This window comes from Castanea sativa, chromosome 6 (genome assembly GCF_040712315.1).
Source record: "Castanea sativa cultivar Marrone di Chiusa Pesio chromosome 6, ASM4071231v1".
NCBI lineage: Eukaryota > Viridiplantae > Streptophyta > Magnoliopsida > Fagales > Fagaceae > Castanea > Castanea sativa.
Window position 1 is genome coordinate 37,709,404 of NC_134018.1, and position 23,601 is coordinate 37,733,004.

At 38.4% G+C, this 23,601-nt stretch overlaps 1 protein-coding gene across 1 annotated transcript; it reads left to right on the forward strand.

Moving 5' to 3' along the window:
- Positions 1-20,309: 20,309 nt before the first annotated feature.
- LOC142637937 (squamosa promoter-binding-like protein 4) lies at positions 20,310-22,474 on the forward strand. The gene is made up of 2 exons (XM_075811914.1): positions 20,310-20,858; positions 21,857-22,474. Exons 1-2 carry the CDS (start codon positions 20,515-20,517, stop codon positions 22,092-22,094), a joined length of 582 nt encoding a protein of 193 aa, XP_075668029.1. The 5' UTR covers positions 20,310-20,514; the 3' UTR covers positions 22,095-22,474.
- Positions 22,475-23,601: the final 1,127 nt, after the last annotated feature.

Here is a 23,601-nt window from a genome sequence, read left to right on the forward strand (position 1 = left end):
TAATTAGTATACTTTAATAAAATAATAGTAGTTTAAGTAAATGATCATATTAGTTCTAAGATAACAAGTTTTATAAATGTATTAAAAATATAAATTTTTATAAAAAAATTTGTAAGTAATAACATATAAAATTATTTATATATATATATATATATATATATATATATATATATTTGTAGTAGTTCCGAAATGGTACACTAAAATGAGCCGGTATCAAACCGGTACCGAAACATTCCATTCCAATAACAAACCGAAACGGTATTCATAATATTGGTTTGCACACTAAATGCTTACGCGACAATTAAAATAATAATAAATTTTTTTATTTAGAATTAAAAAAATGTCACATCAACATCAAAATTAAAAAAAAACTAATTTATAAATTTAAACTAAATAAAAAAATTAAAAACTAAAAATCACATGAATTGAGAGCTAAGTGTATCTTGAACAAAATCACCAACCCAGATTTCAAAACTCAAAATTAAAAACCAAAAATCACAAATAACTTAGAAAATAAGAACACAAAATTAAACATCAAATCCACATCAGATTAAACATAAACAAGAAATTAAACATGAACACAAAATTTAAAACCCATAAAATTTGAACAAGAAATTGAAACCCAGATAAAACATGAACAATAAATTAAACATGAACACATTAAACATTTGAATAAGAACATAAACCCAGAAAATTTAAAACCCAAAAAATTAACATCAGATCCACATCAACAAAAAATTAAACATAAACAAATCCGAAAAATCAAACCCCTTACGCCCAAGGTTCTGAACCCAGGACCGGACCATACGGTTTGACCAGGAAAACCTCGAACCGCTCATTTTTGCGGTTCTTTTAGCCTCAAAAACCGCTTTATGGGAAAAAAGCAGGGACCCGTGCGAACCACGGTCGGACCTCATGGTTCTAAGAACCGTGAACGATTCTCGTGATTCTCATAGGTCCATTTTTAAAAAAAAAAAATTAAAGCCTTAAACGGCACCATACCGGAATATTTACTATTTTTGGTCAAAAAAAATATCCAAATAGAAAACATAAAAAGAAATCAGAAAACATCTGATCTGACCCAGAAAGCGTCTGATCTTTGTTTCAGTCTCTTTGCTTCACTTTCAAAAAACGTCTCACATAATCCAAACACAATACAAAATCCAATTCTTACAATAAAGTTGAATCAGAACAAGCAAATATATATATATATATGTGTGTGTGTGTGTGTGTGGGGAATAAAAGGACCTGGATGGGCATATGGGCCTTTGGACTGTAGCATGGAGGGCCGACTTACTCTAGAATTAAACTTTACAAATTGGCCCATACGCCGAGGATCCGAGGGTACAGCCGAGAGTGAGCTTCTCCTCGGACAGATCCAAAAAAACTCAAGACTTCATTATGAAGGTCAAGACACAACTCTAGAAAGACTAATGGTTAAAAGGGGACACCCTGAACCTTCTAGATGCACCAGTGTTAAAGAAAATATCAAGTACAAAGGCTGCCACCTCCGCATTAAAGGCTCTGCACCTACCTCCCTGGCCGCATTAATGGGGAAGTGACCCCTGAACAGTAGGGCTGAAACTTCTAGTCACTGTCCAAAAAGTATCAGGGAAGGAAGTATTTAAGGGGGGTGGAGGCCAGAGAAGAGGGGGGATCAGCAAAAAAGGAAAGAAACTAAGAGTTGTAACTTCTAAGGAAGAAATATCAATAATACAGAAGTGGTCCTCGGCATACGTCCGATGAGGCCTTTTTTTTTAGTTATCTTTTGTTATTTACGTGTGTTTGTAACTCTTAGCCCGTTATGAAGTTCTCAGCACTTCTAATCTAGGTTACAAGCCCACGCTCTACAAATTTTATTGTCTAAGGCTCATTGGGCCTGAGCCCGTAGTTGTCTTTGGGTCCAGGTGCAATTGTGCACTTACAATATATATATATATATATATATATATATATATATATATATATATAAAACAAGTCGATTTGACCCAGTCTGGTGGTGGGAAAGAGGACGAGCGGCGGTGGGGTGGCGAACGAGGCAGTGCTGCATGGTGAACACCGATCTCCATTGACTTTGTCCTTTCGGCGACCTCAATCTCCATCAGTATTCTATTTATGCACCTCGATCTCCACCGGCATTCTATTTGTGCATCTCGATCTCCACCGGCGTTCTATCTGTACATCTCGATCTCCACCGATGTTTTATTTGTGCACCTCGATCTCCATCGACGTTCTATCTGTGCACCTCGATCTCCACCGATGCTTCAAATTCTCCCCTCTCTCTCTCTCTCTCTCTCTCTCTCTCTCTCTCTCTCTCTCTCTCTCTCTCTCTCTGTGATGTGAATAGTGAGTATGTGATAAATGTGAAGGTTGAGTAATAAATTGGGTACGAAAAATGTGTGGTGGAGGTTATCCTTATCCCTTAGTTTTATTTATTTATTTATTTTTATGTAATCATGTGGTTTTTTTTTTTATTCAAACGTGTGACATTTAATATTAAGAAATGGCCATTAAGAAATGCTACCACAATATTTTTACAATAAATTTTAAGTACTAGATTGTTATTTGCTAATATTGGTGGGTAAAAAAATAATTTCAATGGTGGGTTCAAATTAGAACTAGTAACAACTTTTCACATATGATTTTGATGTGATTCTTGTGAAAATAATGCGAAAAATGTTGTGGATATAACATAACAATTCTTTCTTCATCTGCTTTTGTTTGTATTGCTTTTTTATCTCTTCCTTTAATTTCATTCACTTTTGTTTCTAGTGCTTTTTTAGGTTTGTGAATGTGAGCTAGACAATTGGTCACGTGGGCATTGGAAAGTGGAAATTGGAAAGACAATTGATGCTTTTAATTTTCTTTTTATAAAAAAAATGGTTATTATTATTATTGGATAGATATTTCATATTTGCGTTTGAGATGGATATATTAGACATAGTTAAAATATGGATTTATAGTTTTAATTGGACTATTTTAGTTAATTTTTCTATTTTTTACTAATTTAATATTTATATATATATATTTAAAATAATTATTAAACTAATTATGACGTCATTACGGTTCGGCCTCGGTTCGACCCCGGTTCGACCTCAGTTTGATCTCAAAAACCTTGAATCTCTCCCTTTTACGGTTTAATGAACGGTCCGAGTATGAAAACCTTGCTCACACCACCAAAGTATCAAACACAAAACTCAAACCCAGATCTTGGCAGTGAAGTTGACGATGGCGAAGGGGTTAAGGACGATGGCAGATCCAAATCTTGGTGGTGAAGTAGATGATGGCTTAGTTGTCTTGATTCTATAGTTCCAGGAATTTCGCCATTTTTTGGATTTTGAAATTTCTTTTCCCGATTCGGTTGGGAATTTGAATTCCCGTTCAAATTACTGGAGAGTGTGGGTGGGATTGTGAAGTTTTGGAACAGAGGAAATGATATTGATGGTTACTGTGGATGGTCTGTGGTGATGAACATTGGCATGGTAATGGTGCAGTGGTTTGTTGAGCCTTTAAGAAGTTAGTTGACCATTGCCCATCTCCTCTCCTCTCATCTCACAGCCATGAGTTGAGCATCATCTCTCAATAACACCATTGAAACTAAAAAAAATAACACACTAGTTAATTATAAAATTTTGTAACATTGCCACTGTTCTGTTGAGAATTAAGATAAGATAACAGTAGTAATTTGGCCAAAATGGCTAAATACCACTATTTTTGAAAATATTTTGCAATCTACCACTATTTCTGAAATATGTAGGGATCTATCATTAATTGGAAACTTAAGTTTGGGGAACTTGAGTTTTCCATGGTACTCGAATTCCATCGAAATTTTTTGAAATTCTTTTATGTAACTCGAGTTCCATAAGAAATAGCACGGCAAATTTTAAGGTATTTTTTCAAAGAACTCGAGTTTCTAGAACTCGAGTTACAAGACAAATTTGAGTTTCAAAAATGTGGTAGATTGCTAAATTTTTTGCAAACAGTGGTAGATCCATATATATTTTCTCAAACAATGATATATGGTCATTTTGGCCGTAGTAATTTTGTCCAAACGTGATAACCGAGGGTCATTATATAACAAGTTGGTTCATTGTTTTTAATTTCCAAGGGCTCAACTGGGTCAAGTTTTGTAATCTTCCTTTGTGTTCTTGTTTAAGATACACTTAGATCTCAATTCATGTGATTTTTGGTTTTTTTTTTTATGTTTTTTTAATTTAAAATTTATATTTTCGTTATTTTTTAAATTTGGATCCTAATGTGACATTTTTTTAAATTGAATAAAAATTATTATTATTATTTTAATGATCATTCAACATTTAGTGTATCAACAGTATATTCTATCTGCCACGTAGACAATTTTTGTTAGTAAGATGACGGTAAGGATTTAAACAGAATGCGTTTTCCATTTTAGGGACTAAAAATGGTAAAATAAAAAAGTAAGGACCAAAATAGAAATAGGGTCAAAATATAGGGATCAAATGTGCATTTTTGCCAATAATATTTTGAGTTGTCAAGCATTAGGTTCAAGGAAACTCTGTCCTTACCTTTTTATTTTTGCTTTTAACAAGTGAATGGTACTAAGTCAATGGTTTAGGTAAGTTAATTGTAATATTCTATAAGCATGAGTTTTTTTTTTTTTTTTTTTTTTTTCAAGTTTTTTATTTGCTTACGAGTGAAGGGAATTGAGTCCATGATTTTGGTTGGTTAATTTATGATTTTTCAAATGTATTATTTTATCCACATATAATTTATTCCCCTTTTTCTTCCTAGATGGAGAGATCTTTTTTCTTGCTATGAAAGAGATATATATACATGCACAAACAAAATAAGTACATATATGTGGGTTATAGTTAGCTCAACTGGTAAAAGACCGATTGATGTGAATAAGAGATCTGGGGTTCAATCCCCGCCTAAACTAAAAACCGATTGGTGTCTTGGTCTGATGATAAAGAGCTATTATCAGGAGTGGATGTTATAGGTTGAAACTCTCTCAAAAATAAGTACATATATTACATGATCAAACTTTTTTTTTTAGTAGAATGACCAAATACATAAAATAGACCTTTGGACTTCACATAAATACATAAAATAGATAGACTGAGGTTGTACCCAACTTGCATCTCATTGTAGAGTAATTTTTCAATATGTGTGAAGGCTTTTACAATACCATAGTCTTATTAGAAGTATGTGGTTAAATTATTAAATTTACCATATTCAATCACCTTGAACTTTTGGGGCAATCAATAATTTAACATAGTATCAGAGCGGGAGCTCCTGAGTTTACCATATTCCATTAGCTTAAAATTTTGAAACGATCGGTAATTCAACAAGTCTAACTCAAAATAATTTTTAAAATCATAATTTAATATTTCACTCAATTGAGTCGTAGTCACATCAATTCCCCCCCCCCCCCCCCACCACTTCCGTTTTATTTGAAGATTTTTTTGTGTCTAAAATAGAAATTCTTTTATTCAATCTATTACCGATACTAATATATTCCCTTGTTCCATACTTTTTCTATTTTCTAATTAATTGAACTCATTAAATTGCTTTCATCTTGAAATGAATTAGAATAAAAGAGCACTCATCTTAGGGTGGGTTACTACTTATACGCTTTTAGTAGTTATCCGCTCCACACTTGCCTATCCAACGTTTATTGTGGGCACAATAACTGGAACACTTGAGTTGCGTCCTTCTCAGTTCCCTCACACCCAGGAAGATCCTCTCAATGTTATAACTCTTGCACTGCATATAGTCATTCAATTTTATACCAAAAACAAAAAACTAATGTTTATGTTATTAAGATCTTTCATTGTGACGACATCATGTGATCACATTGTGAAATATGGATCTAGGATTATGGTTGGAGTCAAGACTACACATTAAATATTTTACCTTTTACTTATCAAGTTCAATTATTATATGAGCATTGCAACTTGTCTTTGTTTCTACTCATTTGTACTTGTTTTTACCATCTATTCTATAAGGTTCAAAATCCCTATTTACAACTTGATGATGCCGAAAATTGTCAATAAGCTACACGGTCCTTTCACGCTCTTAGACAAGACCTGCACAACAAAGAAGAAGAAGACCCTACAGAGAGTATCAGTGTGGTACCGGCCAAATACCCTCCGAAGGTTAAGTTAGAGAACTTTCACAACTCTAGAGTGCCAAAGCTAGGGTAAATTATGCGTACCTTGATTTATAAGGGTTTTGGGTTTTTATAGTAGTGTAGAACCGACTTTTGTTTCTTGGTGAAGAAGATGTTTCCTTGTAGGGAAGATCCTCATAAATACACGTATTTTATGGGATCCTTTCCATATAGAGATTTTGTTTATTAGGGTTAATCGTAGGGCACAAGACATTTCCATTTGAAGTTTCTTGAAGACCACTTAAGCCATGTGGATGCCACGTGGCTTTGCCACCTGTCCACTTTGTATCCGTCTACTGGAATCCGTCCATCATGGAGAATCCATCCACCGTTTCTTGCTCTCTATCCGGTGCATTAATCTGTCGTCTTCTTCTTATGTTTTGATAATCCATTATCCCAGAACCGTCGCCCAAGGAAGGTTTTCTTGAACGAGTCCGTCTACCCTAATTTTATCCTCTTCAGTTGCCCCCTCACTCTATGGGTTCGTTGCCTTAATTTTTTGAACGGACCCGTGAAGTGATGGTCTAACTCTTAACCCTTGGGAAACACGTTCGGATTGACAGGATAGCCTAGAGCCATTAATGCAGTAGGGGCACGTGGCATTTTTTAGTGGTTAATCACTCGGATTGAAGCGTCCCTTCGTCTTCCGTGTCGTTCCCTCTGTATATATATGTTGCTTCTCCCTTTCATTTTTACTTTCCACAACAAATTTCCAATGTTAGAGCGCTACCGTCTCCTACCAAAAATTGTCATACTGTCGACTTAGTGTGACAGTTCACCACGCCTTTTCTATTGCCTCTTTGTATTGTTCAACTAGTAAGAATCTGTTGCTTTATACTGAGTTCTCTTTTTGTTATTCACTTTAAATATTGCATGCCTGTCGCCTATGTACACCTGTAGAGTCTTAGGAGTTTATCTGTCATGTGTAGGTGATAAATGTTTAGTGAGGTGTCGAGTCAACAATCGAGTGTCTGCGAAGGAGCGGACTATGATGAGGTGTATCTGTCAGGTCAGGATGACCTCGGCGCCTCTTATGATAAAAGGGTTCCATCTGCAAACTCCCTTTTTGCAGAGGAGGATAAGGATTTGGACGTGGTCGGATCAGAGGGTGATTTAGGTGGAGATTCAAACAGTGAAGACGTATATTACGTTGAACCTCCCGTTCAATCCGTCATAGGTCTTGATGGCCTTAGGGAGTTTATCCTTCTCCCTTTATGGACGGTAAATGACTTCAACTTTAGCATCAAGATAAAACACTTCGAGACCTTCAGGGAAAGATACCAGATTCCTGTCGTCATCCGTATCCGTTTGCTTTTCAAATCTGAAAAGTGCTACTACCGAGGTGCTGAGGACGTCGGGGTGTACGAGCAGATGTTTAAGGCGAGACTTAGATTCCCTATAAGTGCTCTTCACCGCCGTCTACTTCAATACATGGGCTTGGCCGTCACCCAGATCTCTCTGAATGCTTGGAGAGTCTTCCTTGGCGTAGAAGATTTATATGGAGTCTTGTCTAATGGGGAACATAGGATGACGGTGAAGGAGTTCTTCCACTGCTACCATCCATCAAAAATCACTCAGTCTAAGGGTATGTACAGTTTCCTACCGAGGAAGCTAGTACTTAGGCTAGTGTGTGACACTTCTGATTCAAACAAAAACTAGAAAAGTCGGTACTTCTTCATTATGGGGGATGACTGGATGTGTCACCCTGACAATCAAGAATACATGCCTGTAGACAAAACCTGGGGTATAATGCCCCCGTCTGGTAGGCGTCCGTCTGGTCTAAATTTTGTTTCTTATTATTTGTGTCGTGTTAACCTAACCATCCCCTTTTTGCAGCTCAAGACCGTCCAGAGGTGACCTTGGAGCAGTGGAGTTTTTTGGAAAAAAATCTTTAAGATCAAATTAGTGGAGAAGACGTGGGTAAACTTGTTACCTTGGACACGGTCCACTGGTATTGTGATGGTCCTAAACCTACCGCAGCTGCCCGTCACTATAATAGTCAAGCATGCAGACGTAAGTCTATCGCTTATTACTTTTTCTTTTATTTATAGTGGTTTACCTAACTTTTTCTTTTATTTATAGTGGTTTACCTAACTCTTTCTTTTTGTCCATTTTGATGCAGAAATGGAAGACGACAAGAGGAGGGCTTTCATCAAACAATAGGCTACTGAGCGGAAGAAGTAGGAGGGAAGCCTGCCTCCCAAGGGAACGGGTCCGACCAACTCATCCACAAAGAGGAAATCGTTGGACAAGACCGATTGTCTTCCTAAGAAACCCAAGGTTACGGTGGGTTCAGCCATCGGGGAGAATCCTGATGCAAACAAGCTGCCTCCTCCATCTAGTCATGGGAAGGGCAAAGGCCTCATGACGAGTCAGGGTCCCGTCATTGAAAAGTTCCTCGTCCTCCTCCATGAGGACTTGCGGTATGTACTCAAGCAACTTTCCTCCATCATCAAAGATGATGACTATGAGGACTTGGGCAACCATGCAACCGAGGCTATAGGGGAGACGAGTCTTTTCAGCATTGCACAGGTATGTACATCCATCCTTCTCTCCTTTTCATCATGTTGTCTCTGTTTTTCTAACTTTCATTTTTGATTCTTGCGTGGGATGCTCATAATAAAGGGCCTAATGGACCGTTGCCTATCTCAAGAGATGGTGATGGATCGTGTGAGGGTGAAGGCAAAGGTGACGGAGGCAGAGTTGGGAGAGCTGAAGGCTTGGAAGGTCGTCTAGGAAAACAAAGTCGATCTGATGAAAAATCTCCTAGAAGAGGCTGAGGCGCAGACGTAGGCACTAAAAAAAGTGCTTAAAGACGAGGAAGAAGAAATCTTTAAGTCCAAGAAGCAGCTTCGTCGGGCTAAGGAGGTAGTTCCTTTGTTGACGGCTTCGATGACTGCCTCCATCAGGTCAAGGCCTCCTTCCTGGATCTAGACATGTCCCATATAAGTATTGATGTCGAGGCCCAAACTCTAGCTAAGCCTGTCTACTCCAAAAGCACCGAAAAATTATTTGCTGATGACACCACTTCAGGTCAAGGCCTCCTTCCTAGATCTGGACATGTCCCATATAAGTATTGATGTTGAGGCCCTGACTCCAGCCAAGCCCGTCTACTCCAAAAGCACCGATGAATTATTTGCTGATGACACCACCGTTGACCCTCAAGATGATGGGGAGACTGCTCCTCATGAAGATCAAGCCAAATTTGTTGAGGATGAGGCTCGTCCACTTGAGGGGAACCAGAAAGCTAAAGAGAAGGACGGAGAGAACCCAGTTGACTAGCAATGGATTTTTTTTTTTTTGATTTAATTATTGTTTTCCTCTTTTAAATGTGAAAATCTTTTGGGAGAACAATGTTTTTGTTAATTTAACCGTTGCTTAATGTTATCTAGGCCTTGCATGTAGACATTTTTCTGTTATGGGCTTTTATAATATTTTGATATTTGTCGCTTGTATTTTGATTATATATTTTGTGTATCCACCTGTTTATCTTGGTGTTTCTTTAGCATTTTGATCGTATGTTTCGTTCCTGATCTGTTCTTTCTGAGGACTTTATAATGGATCTGTCCTCTTAGTTAGTTAATATTTTTTGGGCATCATTTGGGATGGACCCGTTTACTCATAGATTTAATATTATATTCATCCATTCAAAGACTCAATAAGTTCATACCATCCTTTGGGATGAACCTGTCCCCTAATTAGACTTAACAATTTTTGGGTCACCCTTGGAATGAAGTTGTCCACTTTATGGACCTAACAACTTTTGATCATCTTTTGGGTTGAATTCGTCCACTATTGGACTTTATAATTTTGGACCATCACTTAGGATGAACCTGTCCGCTATGGGGCTTAATAATTTTGGATCATTACTTGAGATGAACCCGTCCGCTATTGGACTTAATAATTTTGGGCCATCACTTGGGATGAACCCCGTTCGCTATGGGACTTAATAACTTTGGACCATCACTTAGGATGAACCCGTCCGCTATGGGACTTGATAATTTTTTATCATCACTTGGGATGACCCCATTTGCTATTGGGCTTGATAATTGTAGAAATGTTGACAGCACATATGTCATCTTTGAATAACCCCTCTTATTATGATAAATACACGTATAAAAATTGTTCTTGAAAAAATAAAAGACTGCCTTTCACGCTTAATAATTACTGTAGATAGTAAATTTTAAAAGGAAATAAACTGGAAATGAGGAGTGTTGTTGTTCGTGCCATCGTCTACTAGTAATATTTCTTCAAGTGCTCTGTGTTCCATAGGTGATGCAACTTTTGTCCATCTAGCATCTCCAAGTGGTAGGTGCCTCTCCTTTGCCATGACACGATCTTGTAGGGTCCTTTCCAATTAGGTCCTAACTTTCCTTGGGTGGAATCTCTTGTGGCGTCCGTCACCTTCCTCAAGACAAGATCTCTGAGTTGGAAGTCACTGTGTCTGACTTTGGAGTTGTAGTGCTTGGCCATGAGGTCCTGATACTACGCTAACCTTTGCTCAATCGTTGCCTTGACCTCGTCAACCAAAACAAGCTGAAGGCGCATAGCTTCATCATTCCTACTCTCGTCATGATTTCCAACTCTGTAGCTTGTGAGTCCGACCTTGGCCGGGATGACTGCCTCACTTCCGTATGCTAGTCGAAAAGGAGTCTCTCCTGTAGGCGTCCTTGTCGTAGTCCTGTAAGCCTATAAAATGCTTAGTAATTCTTCCGGCCATATTCCCTTTGCCCCCTCGAGCTGAATCTTGACGATTTTGAGCAAGGATTAGTTTGTGACCTATACTTGTCCATTGGCTTGAGGGTGGGCGGGTGATGAGTAGTGATTCCTGATCCCTAAATGTGAGCAAAAATCCCTAAATGAATTGTTGTCGAATTGCTTCCCGTTGTCTGAGACCAGTACTCTAGGTATGCCGTACTTGCAGATGATATTCCTCCATATAAAGCTTCACACATTCTTCTCCATGATGGTGACCAGGGCTTCAGCTTCCACCCACTTGGTGAAGTAGTCTACACCGACTATTAGAAATTTCAACTGTCTAACTGTTGTTGGGAATGGACCCATGATATCCAACCCCCATTAAGCGAAAGACCATAAGGCCGTCATTGGGGTGAGCTCCTCTGTTGGTTGTTTGATGAGGTTGCCAAACCTTTGACACTTGTTGGAAGCTTTGACGTATGCATAGACATCCTTCTGCATGGTAGGCCAATAGTATCTCGCCAAAATCAGTTTATGCACTAAAGATCGTGATGCTGAATGGTTCCCGCAGATTCCTTCGTGGACTTCTCTCATGACATAGTCTGCCTTCTCGGGGCTAAGACACCTCAAGTACGGATGGGAGAAGCCCATTTTGTACAAGATGTCTTTGATTAGCATGAATCATGCCGTCTGAACCTTTAACTTCCTTGCAGCCTCCTTACCGTCAGGTAGCATGCCGTTTTTTAGGTAGGAGATTAATGGTGTAGTCTAGTTGTCCTCAAAACCTATCTCCTACACACTGACGTTGTCTATTAATGGTGAGATCTCGACAAAGGATAGTACATGACTTGGGATGTGCATATGCTTTACTGATGCAATCTTAGCAAGATGGTCGACTTGCTCGTTTTCCTCCTTTAGGATTTGAACAAACTTTGCTCGAAGGTCGTTTGTTTATTTCTTCACTTGCTCCAGGTACTTCTTCATCCATTCACCTTTGCACTTGTAGTTGCTGTTTACTTGACTCGTGACTACTTGAGAGTCATAGTATACGACCAAATTTGTGGCTCCTGTTGCTTTGGCGAGATCCAGCCTTGCTACTAAAGCTTTATACTTTGCTTCATTATTAGTTGTAGGGAAATCGAGTCGGACCATGCATTCGTTCTCGTCCCCTTCTGGGGAATGGAGTACTATACCATCTCTGCTTGCCTGTCTGTTGGACTACCCGTCCGTGTGGATGCTCCATTGAGGCTGCGCTCCTGCCCCCTGGCCTTCCATACTGGTGAATTCCATGATGAAGTCAGCGACAACTTGCCCCTTCTTGGTCGTGCATGGGCAATACTATACGTTGAATTCACTTAACTCAATTGCTTATATTGCCATCCGTCTAGCGGCTTCAAGGCTGCTCATTGCTCTCCGAAGAGGCTTGTCTGTTGGGATGACCACAGTGTAGGCCTAGAAGCATGGCTTGAGCTTACGAGCCGCAGTCACTAACGTGAAGGTGAGCTTTTCCATCGGGAGGTACCTCTCTTCTGCGCCTCAAAGTGCCCGGCTAGTGTAGTATACAGGCTTCTGTACCCTGTCTTCTTCTCTGACTAAGGCTGCGCTGATAGCCACAGAGGAGATGGCCAGATAGAGGAACAATTTTTCCCTTGGTTTAGAAGGACTCAGCAACGGTGGGGAGGATAGGTATGCTTTCAGGTCCTCGAATGCCTGCTGACACTTAGCTGTCCACTCAAATGACTTCTTTAATGTGCGGAAGAAAGGTAGGCATTTGTTTGTTGCTCTTGAGACGAACTTGTTTAGTGCGGCTACTTTGCCGTTGAGGCTTTGTACTTCCTTGATGTTGATTGGCGGCGTCATCTCCGTTATTGCCCGTATCTTGTCCAGGTTAACCTCAATATCTCTCTGGGATACCATAAACTCCAGGAATTTTCCAGCCGTCTCCCTAAATGCGCATTTGTTCAGATTCAGCTTCATGTTGTAAGAGCAAAGGGTACCAAAGGTTTCCTTGAGGTCGTCCAAATGGTCATCTTCCTGTTGGCTTTTTACTAACATGTCGTTTGCGTAAACTTGAACGTTCCTCCTGATCTGATGTGCGAACATCTTATTTATCAGCCTTTGATACGTGGCACCCACATTCTTGAGTTCGAATGGCATTAATTTGTAGAAGAAGAGACCCTTGCTAGTGACGAATGAAGTCTTCTCTTGATCAGCTTCATCTAGCTTGATTTGGTTGTAACCAGAAAATGTGTTCATGAAGCTCAGCAACTGGTGTCTTCCTGTTAAATCCACCAAGATGTCAATCCGTGGAAGTGGGTAGCTATCCTTGGGGCATGCCCTGTTTAAGTCCGTGAAGTACACGCACATCCTCCACTCCTCGTTGGCCTTTTTGACCATCACTACGTTGGCCAGCCAGTCGAGGTAGTATACTTCTCGTATGAACTCTGCTTCCTGTAATTTCTGAACCTCTTTTGCTATGGCCTTGTCCCGCTCCTACGTGAACACCCGTTTCTTCTGATGGATGGGAGAAAAAGAGGGCAATACATTCAACTTGTGGACTATAACTGAAAGAATCAATCCCGGGCCTGTCTTTATGGCTTTAGGCGAAGACATCCTGATTTTCCCTTAGAAATGCTGTGAGTGCCTGACGGATGGGTAGGCTAGTAAGAGTGTCGATCCTAGTCGTTCGCTCAGGCTTAGAGTCATCAAGGAGTGCCTCTTCCAACCCCTCCACGGGCTTTGCCACCGTTCGCTGTTCTTCTATACACATGGTTTGTAAACGATCGTCCATCTCTAGCATGACAATGTAGCACTCGGACGCCGCTACCTAATCTCCTCATACCTCTCCTACTCCGTACTCGGTGGGGAACTTGATTATCAAGTGGTAAGTTGAAGTTATGACCTTCCATGAGTTAAAGGTATGATGGCCCAGGATGGCATTGTAAGCGGACAAACAGTCAACAACCAGGAATCTGATGTCCTTGGTAATTTGTTGAAGGTAATTACCGACTGTTAAGGGCAAAGTGACCGCACCGAAGGGGTATACTCTTGTTCCTCCGAATCCAATGAGTGGCGCATTAGTTGGAACCAGCTGTTCTCTCTCAATCCTCATTTGCTAGAACGCCGGATAGTAGAGGATATCAGCAGAGCTCTCATTTTCCACAAGGACTCGGTGAGTGTTGTAGTCCCTAACCCATAAGCTAACTACAATCGCATCTTCATGTGGGTGGTGGAGACGTCCAACATCCTCCTTTGTGAACCCAATTGCAGGGTTGTCGATGCGTGCCATCTTTGGGACTAAACCCATAAGCTAGACGTTCTGGACCATCTTGAGGTAGGTCTTGCGTGCCTTCCTGCTTGAATCGGAGGTTGTGGTGCCCCCTACAATCATCCTTATGTCTCCTAGGGGTGGCCTAGGACGCTTGTTTTCCCTCCGGGCAGCTTGCTCTTGTGGTTGGTCCGTCCTTTCCTTACTGACGAATCTTTGCAATTTTCCTTGTCTGATAAGGGCTTCTATCTGCTACTTCAAGTCGTAGCAGTCGGATGTATCATGATTGTGATCATGGTGAAAACAGCGGTACTTGTCTCTGGACCTCTTACTGGGGTCTCCCTTCATCTTGCCAGGAAATGTCAAGGCTCTTTCGTCCTAAATCTGCATCAGGACTTGATCGATTGGGGCATTTAGCGGGGTGAAGCTCGTGAACCTTTCAGTGGGGGGTTTATAGCGCCTATCCTCCTGTCTGTCTCCAGTCCTTGTTGTCTTTCGTCTCCTATCCTGTCGTGCTTCTTCTTGTCTTTCCCTCTTCTTGGGTTTTTCTTCCTGGGCAAGCAACGCGTCTTCGCATTCATGTACTTAGCAGCCCTGTAAAGTAAATCCAACATGATTTTCAAGTCATTTTTGTATAAGGAAAACAAATACTTCCCCTTCCGTAATCCATTAGTGAACGAGGCACCGTGTATCTTGTCGTCAACTTCATCAATCGTAATGGCCGTTTTGTTAAAGCGGGTGATATAAGACCTCAGTGTCTCATCCTCCTGTTGCTTGATGTTCATTAGGCAGACAGTGAACTTTTTATACCTATGCCCCTCGATAAAGTGCGACGTAAACTGGGCGCTCAACTCCTTGAAGGTACTGATGGAGTTTGGCATTAGCCTGCTGAACCATACCCTTGCGGGGCGCTTCAGCGCGGTGGGAAAGGCCCTACACATGATCTCATCTGCTATGCCTTGTAGGTGCATCAGGGTTTTGAAAGACTCTAGGTGATTTAAAGGATCCCTAGATCCGTCGTAGGCCTCTACCTGCGGTATGTGGAACTTCGGTGGAAGGGGGAACGATGTGAGGAATGCAGTGAAGGGTGAATCCGTTCGATGGACCAACTCGTCAAGGTCGCTCGACAGCCGTCCTCTGAGGGCATTCATCATAAATTACATCCGTTCTTTCATCATCTGCATCTCGGCGACCATGTATGGTGGAGCCGTATCTGTGGCGGAAGGACGGTTTGTATCCTATTGCTCTTGTTTGCTTGGAGCATTGCTGCCTTTCGACCCTTCTTGGTCCCTTCTCTCAATGCTGGTGCCTTCTTGGTCCTTCTCCTAAGTGTTATGCCTTGCGTTTTTTTGGTGTAGTTGTTCCTTTAGGTCATGATCTTGCTTGGTGAGGCGTTTTACTACCGTAGCGAGAGTTTGAACCCGTCTCTCGAGGGCGGTGGTGCGTAGTTTGTCTCCTTGATTATTGTTGGTGGTCGCCATCGAATGAGTGAGTACCATGTAACTCTTTGTCTAGGAAGCGGTAGTATGGCTTACTTGCCTCCCCATAGACGGCACCAACTGATGATGCCAAAAATCGTTAGAAGCCACACGATCCTTACACGCTCTTAGACAAGACTTACACAACAAAGAAGAAGAAGACCCTACAGAGGGTACCGGTGTGGTAGCGGCCAAATACCCTCCGAAAGTTAAGTTAGAGAACTTTCACAACTCTAGAGTGCCAGAGCTAGGGTAAATTATGCGTACTTTAATTTCTGAGGGTTTTGGGTTTTTATAGTAGTGTAGAACCGACTTTTGTTTCTTGGTGAAGAAGATGTTTCCTTGTAGGGAAGATCCTTATAAATACATGTATTTTACGAGATCCTTTCCATATAGAGATTTTGTTGATTAGAGTTAATCATAGGGCACAAGACATTTCCATTTGAAGTTTCTTGAAAACCACTTAAGCCATGTGGATGCCACGTGGCTTTGTCACCCATCCACTTCGTATCAGTCTACTAGAATCCGTCCATTATGGAGAATCCGTCCACCTTCTCTTTCTCTCCGTCCGGTGCATTAATCCGTCGTCTTCTTCTTATGTTTTGATCATCCATTATTCCAAAATCTTCGCCCAAGGTAGGTTTTATTGAATGAGTCCGTCTACCTTAGTTTTATCCTCTTCACAACTTGTAAATTTTCTTAAATCCGTCACACCATCTTTCTTTAATTGTACTCGTTAGAAAATTTAGCCCCTAATGTCAACTAATTAATCAATTTTATACCGAGCTTGATCAATTAACCAATTGTGCTTTGAAAATTAGTTCATGGTTAATCCATATAAAAATCATATCGCAAAATATAAACAATGAAAAATAAATATCACATGCGATATGGTTAAGAAGAGAAATCCCTAATAGAAAAAACTTTTCGAGGGTTTACCTCTAATATCAGGGAAAAAATCCACTAAGAATTGACGTGTTTACAAAAGAATTAACCTTGATTCTAGTGTGACCTCTTGTGATACTGATATGAACACATGCAGCTCAAAATCCTTGGACTCTTCTACTATGGATTTTGTTCAACATGAAGCATTGAGGTCATGAATCCCTAGTTTCCCTCCAATAGATAAACAAACGTCGCATCGTTTCTCAACCGTATGTTTAATATAGTAGGTGATGTGACAAAATCCTATTAAAAAAAAAAGAGATGTCTAGTAAACTACTAGTGGAAAAGAAAAATGCTAAAGTCACAAAATATTTTACAAATTGTTAATATAGTGAGTGGTTATTGGTAAGCAAAAAAACGAAGTCATCGTGGGTCCAAATGAAAACCAATAAGAATTTATCACATCAACCACTTGTAAAAAATACCCCAAAAAAAAAAAAAATTCACAAAAATTGTGTTAAATTTTTTATTGGTTCTCATTTGAGCTCACCACATGCATCACTTTTTTTTTTTTTTTAATTTATTAACCACTAATAATAATAACATGTCATATCAACAATTGTGAATTCTTTTGTGTGTATAAACTTTTTTCTCTTAGTAGGATGCAAGACCATCCTCTAATGACTTGAACTTGATTATAGACAGAGAATGTTTATGAAAAAAAAAATTGACATATATTGATGTGGCAAATTTTTAGTCTTAGATAAAAAAGTGAAGTTAATTGTATACTTAAACGAGAACCAATGAAACTTGCCAACTCATGAGCATGAAATGATTTCTCTATAAGTGTGTATCTGTTCTCTTAATCATGTAGTCTCTTGCACTCTTGCTTAGGTAGTACACGTCTCTTTCATTCTTGCCTCTCTTTCATTCTTGCCATCGTTTTCTTGGGCTAGCATGCTCCCTATGGCATATTCTATGATTGATAGGTAGAGGAGTAAAGATTTTTTGGGCTCGGAAGCCATTTGGACAGGTGGGATGAGGAGGTAATCCTTGATGGTTTCAAAGGCTTTCTGAATTTCATGTTTGAGGTTCATACTTTTTCTAATGAATTATCAAATTTTTTGTGTGCCGTTTGAATTACTCTTTAAAAAATGAGAAATTAAATTGACACTTATCCAACCCAACTCTACCATGGTTTTCTTGGTGAAGTGAAAACCCACTGCCCCGGGTTGCTTGCTTTCTCTCACATGCACAGGAAATATGGGCTCCACAAATGAAGTCAAATTACTACTATCCACTCTATTTGTTAATTTGCAAGAAGTTTTGAGATTTTCTAAATTAAGTTATATATTAGTATATTATGGTAGAATTAAGAAAGGAAAAGACACTGTTATCTTCTTCTTCTTCTTTTTTTTTTTTTTTTTTTTGGTTGATATCCAGGACACTGTTATCTTAGAATCATCATGCAGTGTCTACTGTCTCACATATCTTCTACAAAATAGTATACTACCCTGACAAAATACCAAAATTCCCTGATAAACACACTACAATCAAATCAACAGAGACGGGATTTGAAACTCATTGATAAAATACAAATTTATGAGGGCTCGAATGGATTTCCAAAATCGTTGAAACAGAGTTTGTTTGGTATTTGCCTTTAAGAAATAACCTTGACCATGAGTCCATGACCAAAGAAAGAGATGATAATTATCAGGACCACTTTGGGCATCTTGGCTGGCAGTCGGCACATGATTTTTTTTTTACCTTTCTCTCTCCACTCCATTCCCTAGTCACTACTCACTAGTCCTACTACACCAAATCGGGTCGGATCTTCATTGGGTCGTCAACTAGTTCTAAAAGCTATAAAAAAAAACTAATGTCCCCACCACTGAAATTAGGAATCGTACCACGCCCACTTAAATAGGACAAAGACCCAACCTTCACTACAAAACTACTCATCACCATCAACCCCGATATGACGCCCACACGTTTCGATTTCTCATTAGTCAATTCATCCCAAAGTCAATAAGGACCACCCTATCCACCAATCCTATGCCTCCACGTCACTAATTCTCACACGCCCTCATCACCCACTCAACTCTTTCCCCCCACCACACATAAACTCTTTCTCTCTTTAACCATAGCTGGGCCCACCACTCACGAGAAGACTCGCAGCCCATGAGCCTAGACATAAAGAAGATAGTGTGCGTACGTGTGTGAATATGTTACTTTTGACTCTTTTTTTTTTTTTTTTTTTTATTGATTAATATTTTCGTTTCTTAACTGCTAGAATTGGATAATTAATTTATGAAAAATGTATGGCTCTAAACATGTTTGTAATCTTTGGCCTCTAAATACTAATAAGGAGATAATATGCTGTCTCAAAAAAAAAAAAGGGAGATAATATGCATCATATCATATCATATCATGTGCATTACTCTTGATTAATTGGATTAAGTAGATCACGTGTGTTAAACATAACAGAAACAAATATCTTTACTAGTAGTTGGAGTCTAAATATGTTTGGATCTAAAATTTATCCCTAATTTATCATTATGGTATTAAAGTAGGAAGACTTTGAATTGAATCTTGGCTTACCTTACATTAAAAAGCTTACACATGTTTGTCCCACTCATTACATTCTTTTTTTTTTTTAGAAACAAACATATATTAAAGAGAGGGATGGAGTTCTAAGATTTAAAACAAAAGTACACCATGAATTTCAATCAACGTCAGGGGTGAATCCAGGATTTCAAGTTAGGGGATCGAATTATAAGAAAAACAAAACCAAATAAGTATATATATAGTATTAACAAACTATCAACCAAGATAAATACACAAAATCATAGTTTCTTAATACATTAAGATATAATCATCTACCAACAACGACAAAAAAACACAATAATATTATTTCTTAAGAGCATCAGTTATTGCAAAAAAAAAAAATTCACAAACCAAAAATTACTTTTGCTACTTTAATATAGCATTTGAAATGTCTCGTAAATTAGTATTTTTGGTATTTGGTATTTTAAATACTAAATATTTAGCATTGAGAACACCTAGTGCTAGTACTATAATATTGTGTTGACTATAATTTTTTTTATTTTAAAGTTTTGTTTTTGTTAAATTTTTTGAATTGAGTAATTGCTAGTTGGGCTAGGCTAATTAATAAGAAAGGGTCTAAGTTTTTGGAAGAGGAAGATGCAACTTTAAAAATAAAAAAAATTATAATCAATAATTTTTTTTTTGGTTTGAGTAGGGAGAGTCCTGGGTCTGTTTTTTATCAAAAGTTGCGATAACTTTTAATGGGAGGCGGAGTAAATTATATTACATTACCACCTACATTAAGACTTTAAGGACTATCCAAAAATAAATGAGAGAGAGAGAGAGAGAGAGAGAGAGAGAGAGAGAGGACTTTAGGAATAAGAAAAATTTAGGCCAACATTTAGTATTTAGAAGGTAAATCATGTCTTTCCCTTTACTCTCTATCCGGGTGGTCACTTTTTTTTACAATTGACATTATTTGATTATTTTGCTATAATATTTTTAGTAATAAATTTTTAATTTTTAGTAAATAAACTATATTCAAATAAACCCTAAACTATAAATAAAAAAATAAAAAAACCTCGTTTGGAGCGCGTGAGGCTAGTTACTGATTATCAGCTTTGAAAAGCTTGTACTACCTCCCCCATGTACAACAAAACAAACATACAACCAAACAAACAGTCAGTCAATCAGACCCAGAAACAACAACAGAAGAACAAAAAAAAAAAAAAAACAAAAACAAAGAAAAAAGATGAAGCAGCTCCACCACCAGTACCACCCTGTGGTCCTAATTCCCTCACTCCCTCAAACACACTTTCCTTTGTTACTTTTTCATTTTCCAACTATAATTCATCTCTCATTCAGTCACTCCAACCCTCACACCCCTACCCAACTGAACTGATCATTCATTAATATCTTCTTTTGCAACTCACCTTTTTTCCAACTTCTTCTCTCACTTTTTTTGTTAAGAGTAAAAGACCATCATCATGAGTCTTGGTAAGGTTGATGGGAATTACCAGAGGATGGAGAAGCAACAGAAGGCGGTGAAGAAGGAGGTGATGATGGAGTCTTCTGATGAGGAATTGGAGAGTTTGGAGGAGGAGAAGAGGCAAAAAGGGGTGGTGGGTAGTGTTGGTTTTGGAAATAATGGAAAGAAAGGTGGGAGTACTACTGGGAATGGGATGAGGTGTTGTCAAGCTGAGAAGTGCACAGCTGATTTGAGTGATGCTAAGCCATACCATAGGAGGCACAAGGTGTGTGAGAATCATGCTAAGGCTCAGGACGTGCTCGTGGGTGGGATTAGGCAAAGGTTTTGTCAACAATGCAGCAGGTTTGGGGGGTTTTTTCTTTTTATTTGTGATGAATTTCACGGTGTTTTGTCTTTGTTGTTGTTGTTGCTGCTGCTGAATTCCTTCATGGGTGGGATAATTCATAATTGTTGTTCAATTGGGTCACTTTTGTTCAATTGTGTTGGAATTTGAGCCCTCCTAAAAAAACAAAGAGCTTGTCTTTTTGTTTGTTGGCTTGTTAGTATTTTTTGGATTGAAAAAAAGGAACAACAAAATTTGCGTGATTAGGTCTAAAATTTGCTAAAATTTAGAAGGCAAGTTCCCAGTAGCTGATCCCAAGAAGTTTGGAATTTAAGGCTACGGTTAGTTTAGTTGTGGCTGGTACGGTTCCTTTTTAATTTTAAGTTACTAATTTAGATCTTTCTAATGCAACTCTAGCTAGGCTAATTAGAATCTTCCAAACAATCCGTTAGAACAGTTTGTTGGTATGTGTATTTTTCATTTTATATTAAAGATAACAAAATGTTTGTTTCAACTTAGGTTGTTTTATATAATATTTTACTCATGAATTTGGCACTATGGTACCATGAGCTAATGCAGTATGATAGGGTGTAATCTGCATATATTTATAAATATTCTTGTTTAAACAACTCTTTCTCCGTTTAAATTGCATGATTATGGTCATTAACAGTTCCTTAATTTTCTGTGCTTTGATATGGTCATATATATTGTCTTGGATTTCAAAATTGCTTTGCATTTCTGTACAAAGATAAAAACTTTCTACGTTAGTTTCATGATCTATTAAACGTTAATACAGATTGACACATGCTATCTCCTAATCTTTTTTTTTTTTTTGTTGAGAAACATGCTATCTCCTAATCTTGTTACAAATATATGTTTGTGCTTTGTAAAACTTATACGCTGCCTTAGTCTTCCAATGTCCAATGTCCAATGTCCAAAACCAAGAACTGGGACTTTCCCTTTTCAGTAATTGAACTATATATTCATTGTAAATGGGGGGATCGATATTGTGGTGCAGATTTCATGAGCTGTCAGAATTTGATGAAACAAAGAGGAGTTGCCGCCGGCGTCTGGCCGGACATAATGAGCGACGAAGGAAGAACTCTGCTGAGTCTCATGCAGAAGGGTCAAGCCGCAAGGGAATAGGCGGCAATCATCAGTTGAAGGATCTTGTTTGTGGACAGGTTGATGATAGGGGAAGAATTAAGATAACCATCCATGAAAACTCCACTTACAAGCATTTCCAGATCAGATAAGATCATCCAACTATGCCTGCTCTCAACAAGCATGCTCTCTCTCTTCTGTCATAGGGTAAAATGATAATAACTTAGTGCTGTTGTGTACTGTGTAGTGTGGATTTACTCAAGAAATTTATTTAGGCTGAGTACAAATGCCTGCGGCTTAGCAACTTCCATTCATGGTTCTTGAGTTGCTAATTGTAGTTGGAGGTATAGACTAGCTAGTACCTGGGCTAAGCAATTTAACTTTGTATATTTTGCAAGGTTAGATTATGATTTGCATGTATTTTCCTTCCTTGGCCCTTAATTAATTAGGGCTTAATTTATCTTATCTATTATTTTCTGCTACTAGTTTGTAATGTACTATTATGGTATGCAAAATGGATGCATTTTGGAAAGTGGGATATGCTAGAATATCTGAATATGCTATTTGTTTCTAAAGTGCATTTGGAGCATCTACGACTGTTTTAGCCACTCCATTTTCACCTTTTATATTTTTCATAGAAAGAATATATGTTTTAAATGGATTATGCCGCCTTTTCATTTGTTATTACACTGGCGCATAAGCACAATTTAATTACCTTAAAAGGGATAGGATAGGAAGGATACTTTTAATCTTGTAGGTGGTAGCCAATGGGGTTGGTTCAAATATTAGTAAGCTTAAATGCTTTGCTCAAAAGATGCCAGCAGTCCTTGCTCTTACCTAGGTATGAGGTAGCCTCTTTGATCTCACCTAAACTTTTTTTCACAAAAAAAAAAAAAAAATAATAATAATAATAATCTTCTTGGTGGTTGGATTTCAAGACTTGCAAGTATTATATATACATAGGTTTACATTTTGGTTGCGTATTGTTAGAGTTTTGAAGTGTTTTAATATATACATTTTGAGATTTCTGCAGAGCATTAAATCGTAGTTATGAAAAAGATCCCAAGTACCTGATCATTGAAATCTGATTTATGGACTGTATTGATGCTTAAGGTTCGTAGTGAAATCCATGGTTATTAAAGGGACCATATATGATAATATATGTATTATATATTCCTTAAAATATTGATGCGAGCACTTTACTGCACTGAAAAGGATCTGCAATGTCTGATGATCATTTTTTGTTTTTTTTGTTTTTTCTGGAAACAATGTTTGATGATCATTAATAATATATGTAGGGGCCATGTCATGTGGGACCTCTGTTACTATGTAGGTGCACGCGGATCGGATCCCATGTGGGAAATGGGATTCCATGAATGAATGAATGATGTACTGGATTTTTGTATTTTGTCGAATTTTTATAGCTAGCGGCGAGGAATTGTAGGTTGATAAAAGTGATTGAAATATTTTGTTTTGCCCATTCATACACGTTATGTTTGTCTTGGTAAGTGCCGTTTCATACACGGTGTACTCGTCAAATGCGTTCCACTCTTTTTAGATATTCTCAAATGAGTGCCAGCTATTACACACACGTAGAGCATCTACAGTGATGCAAACTTCCGCATACAAAAAATTACTTTTTATTTTATTTTATATACA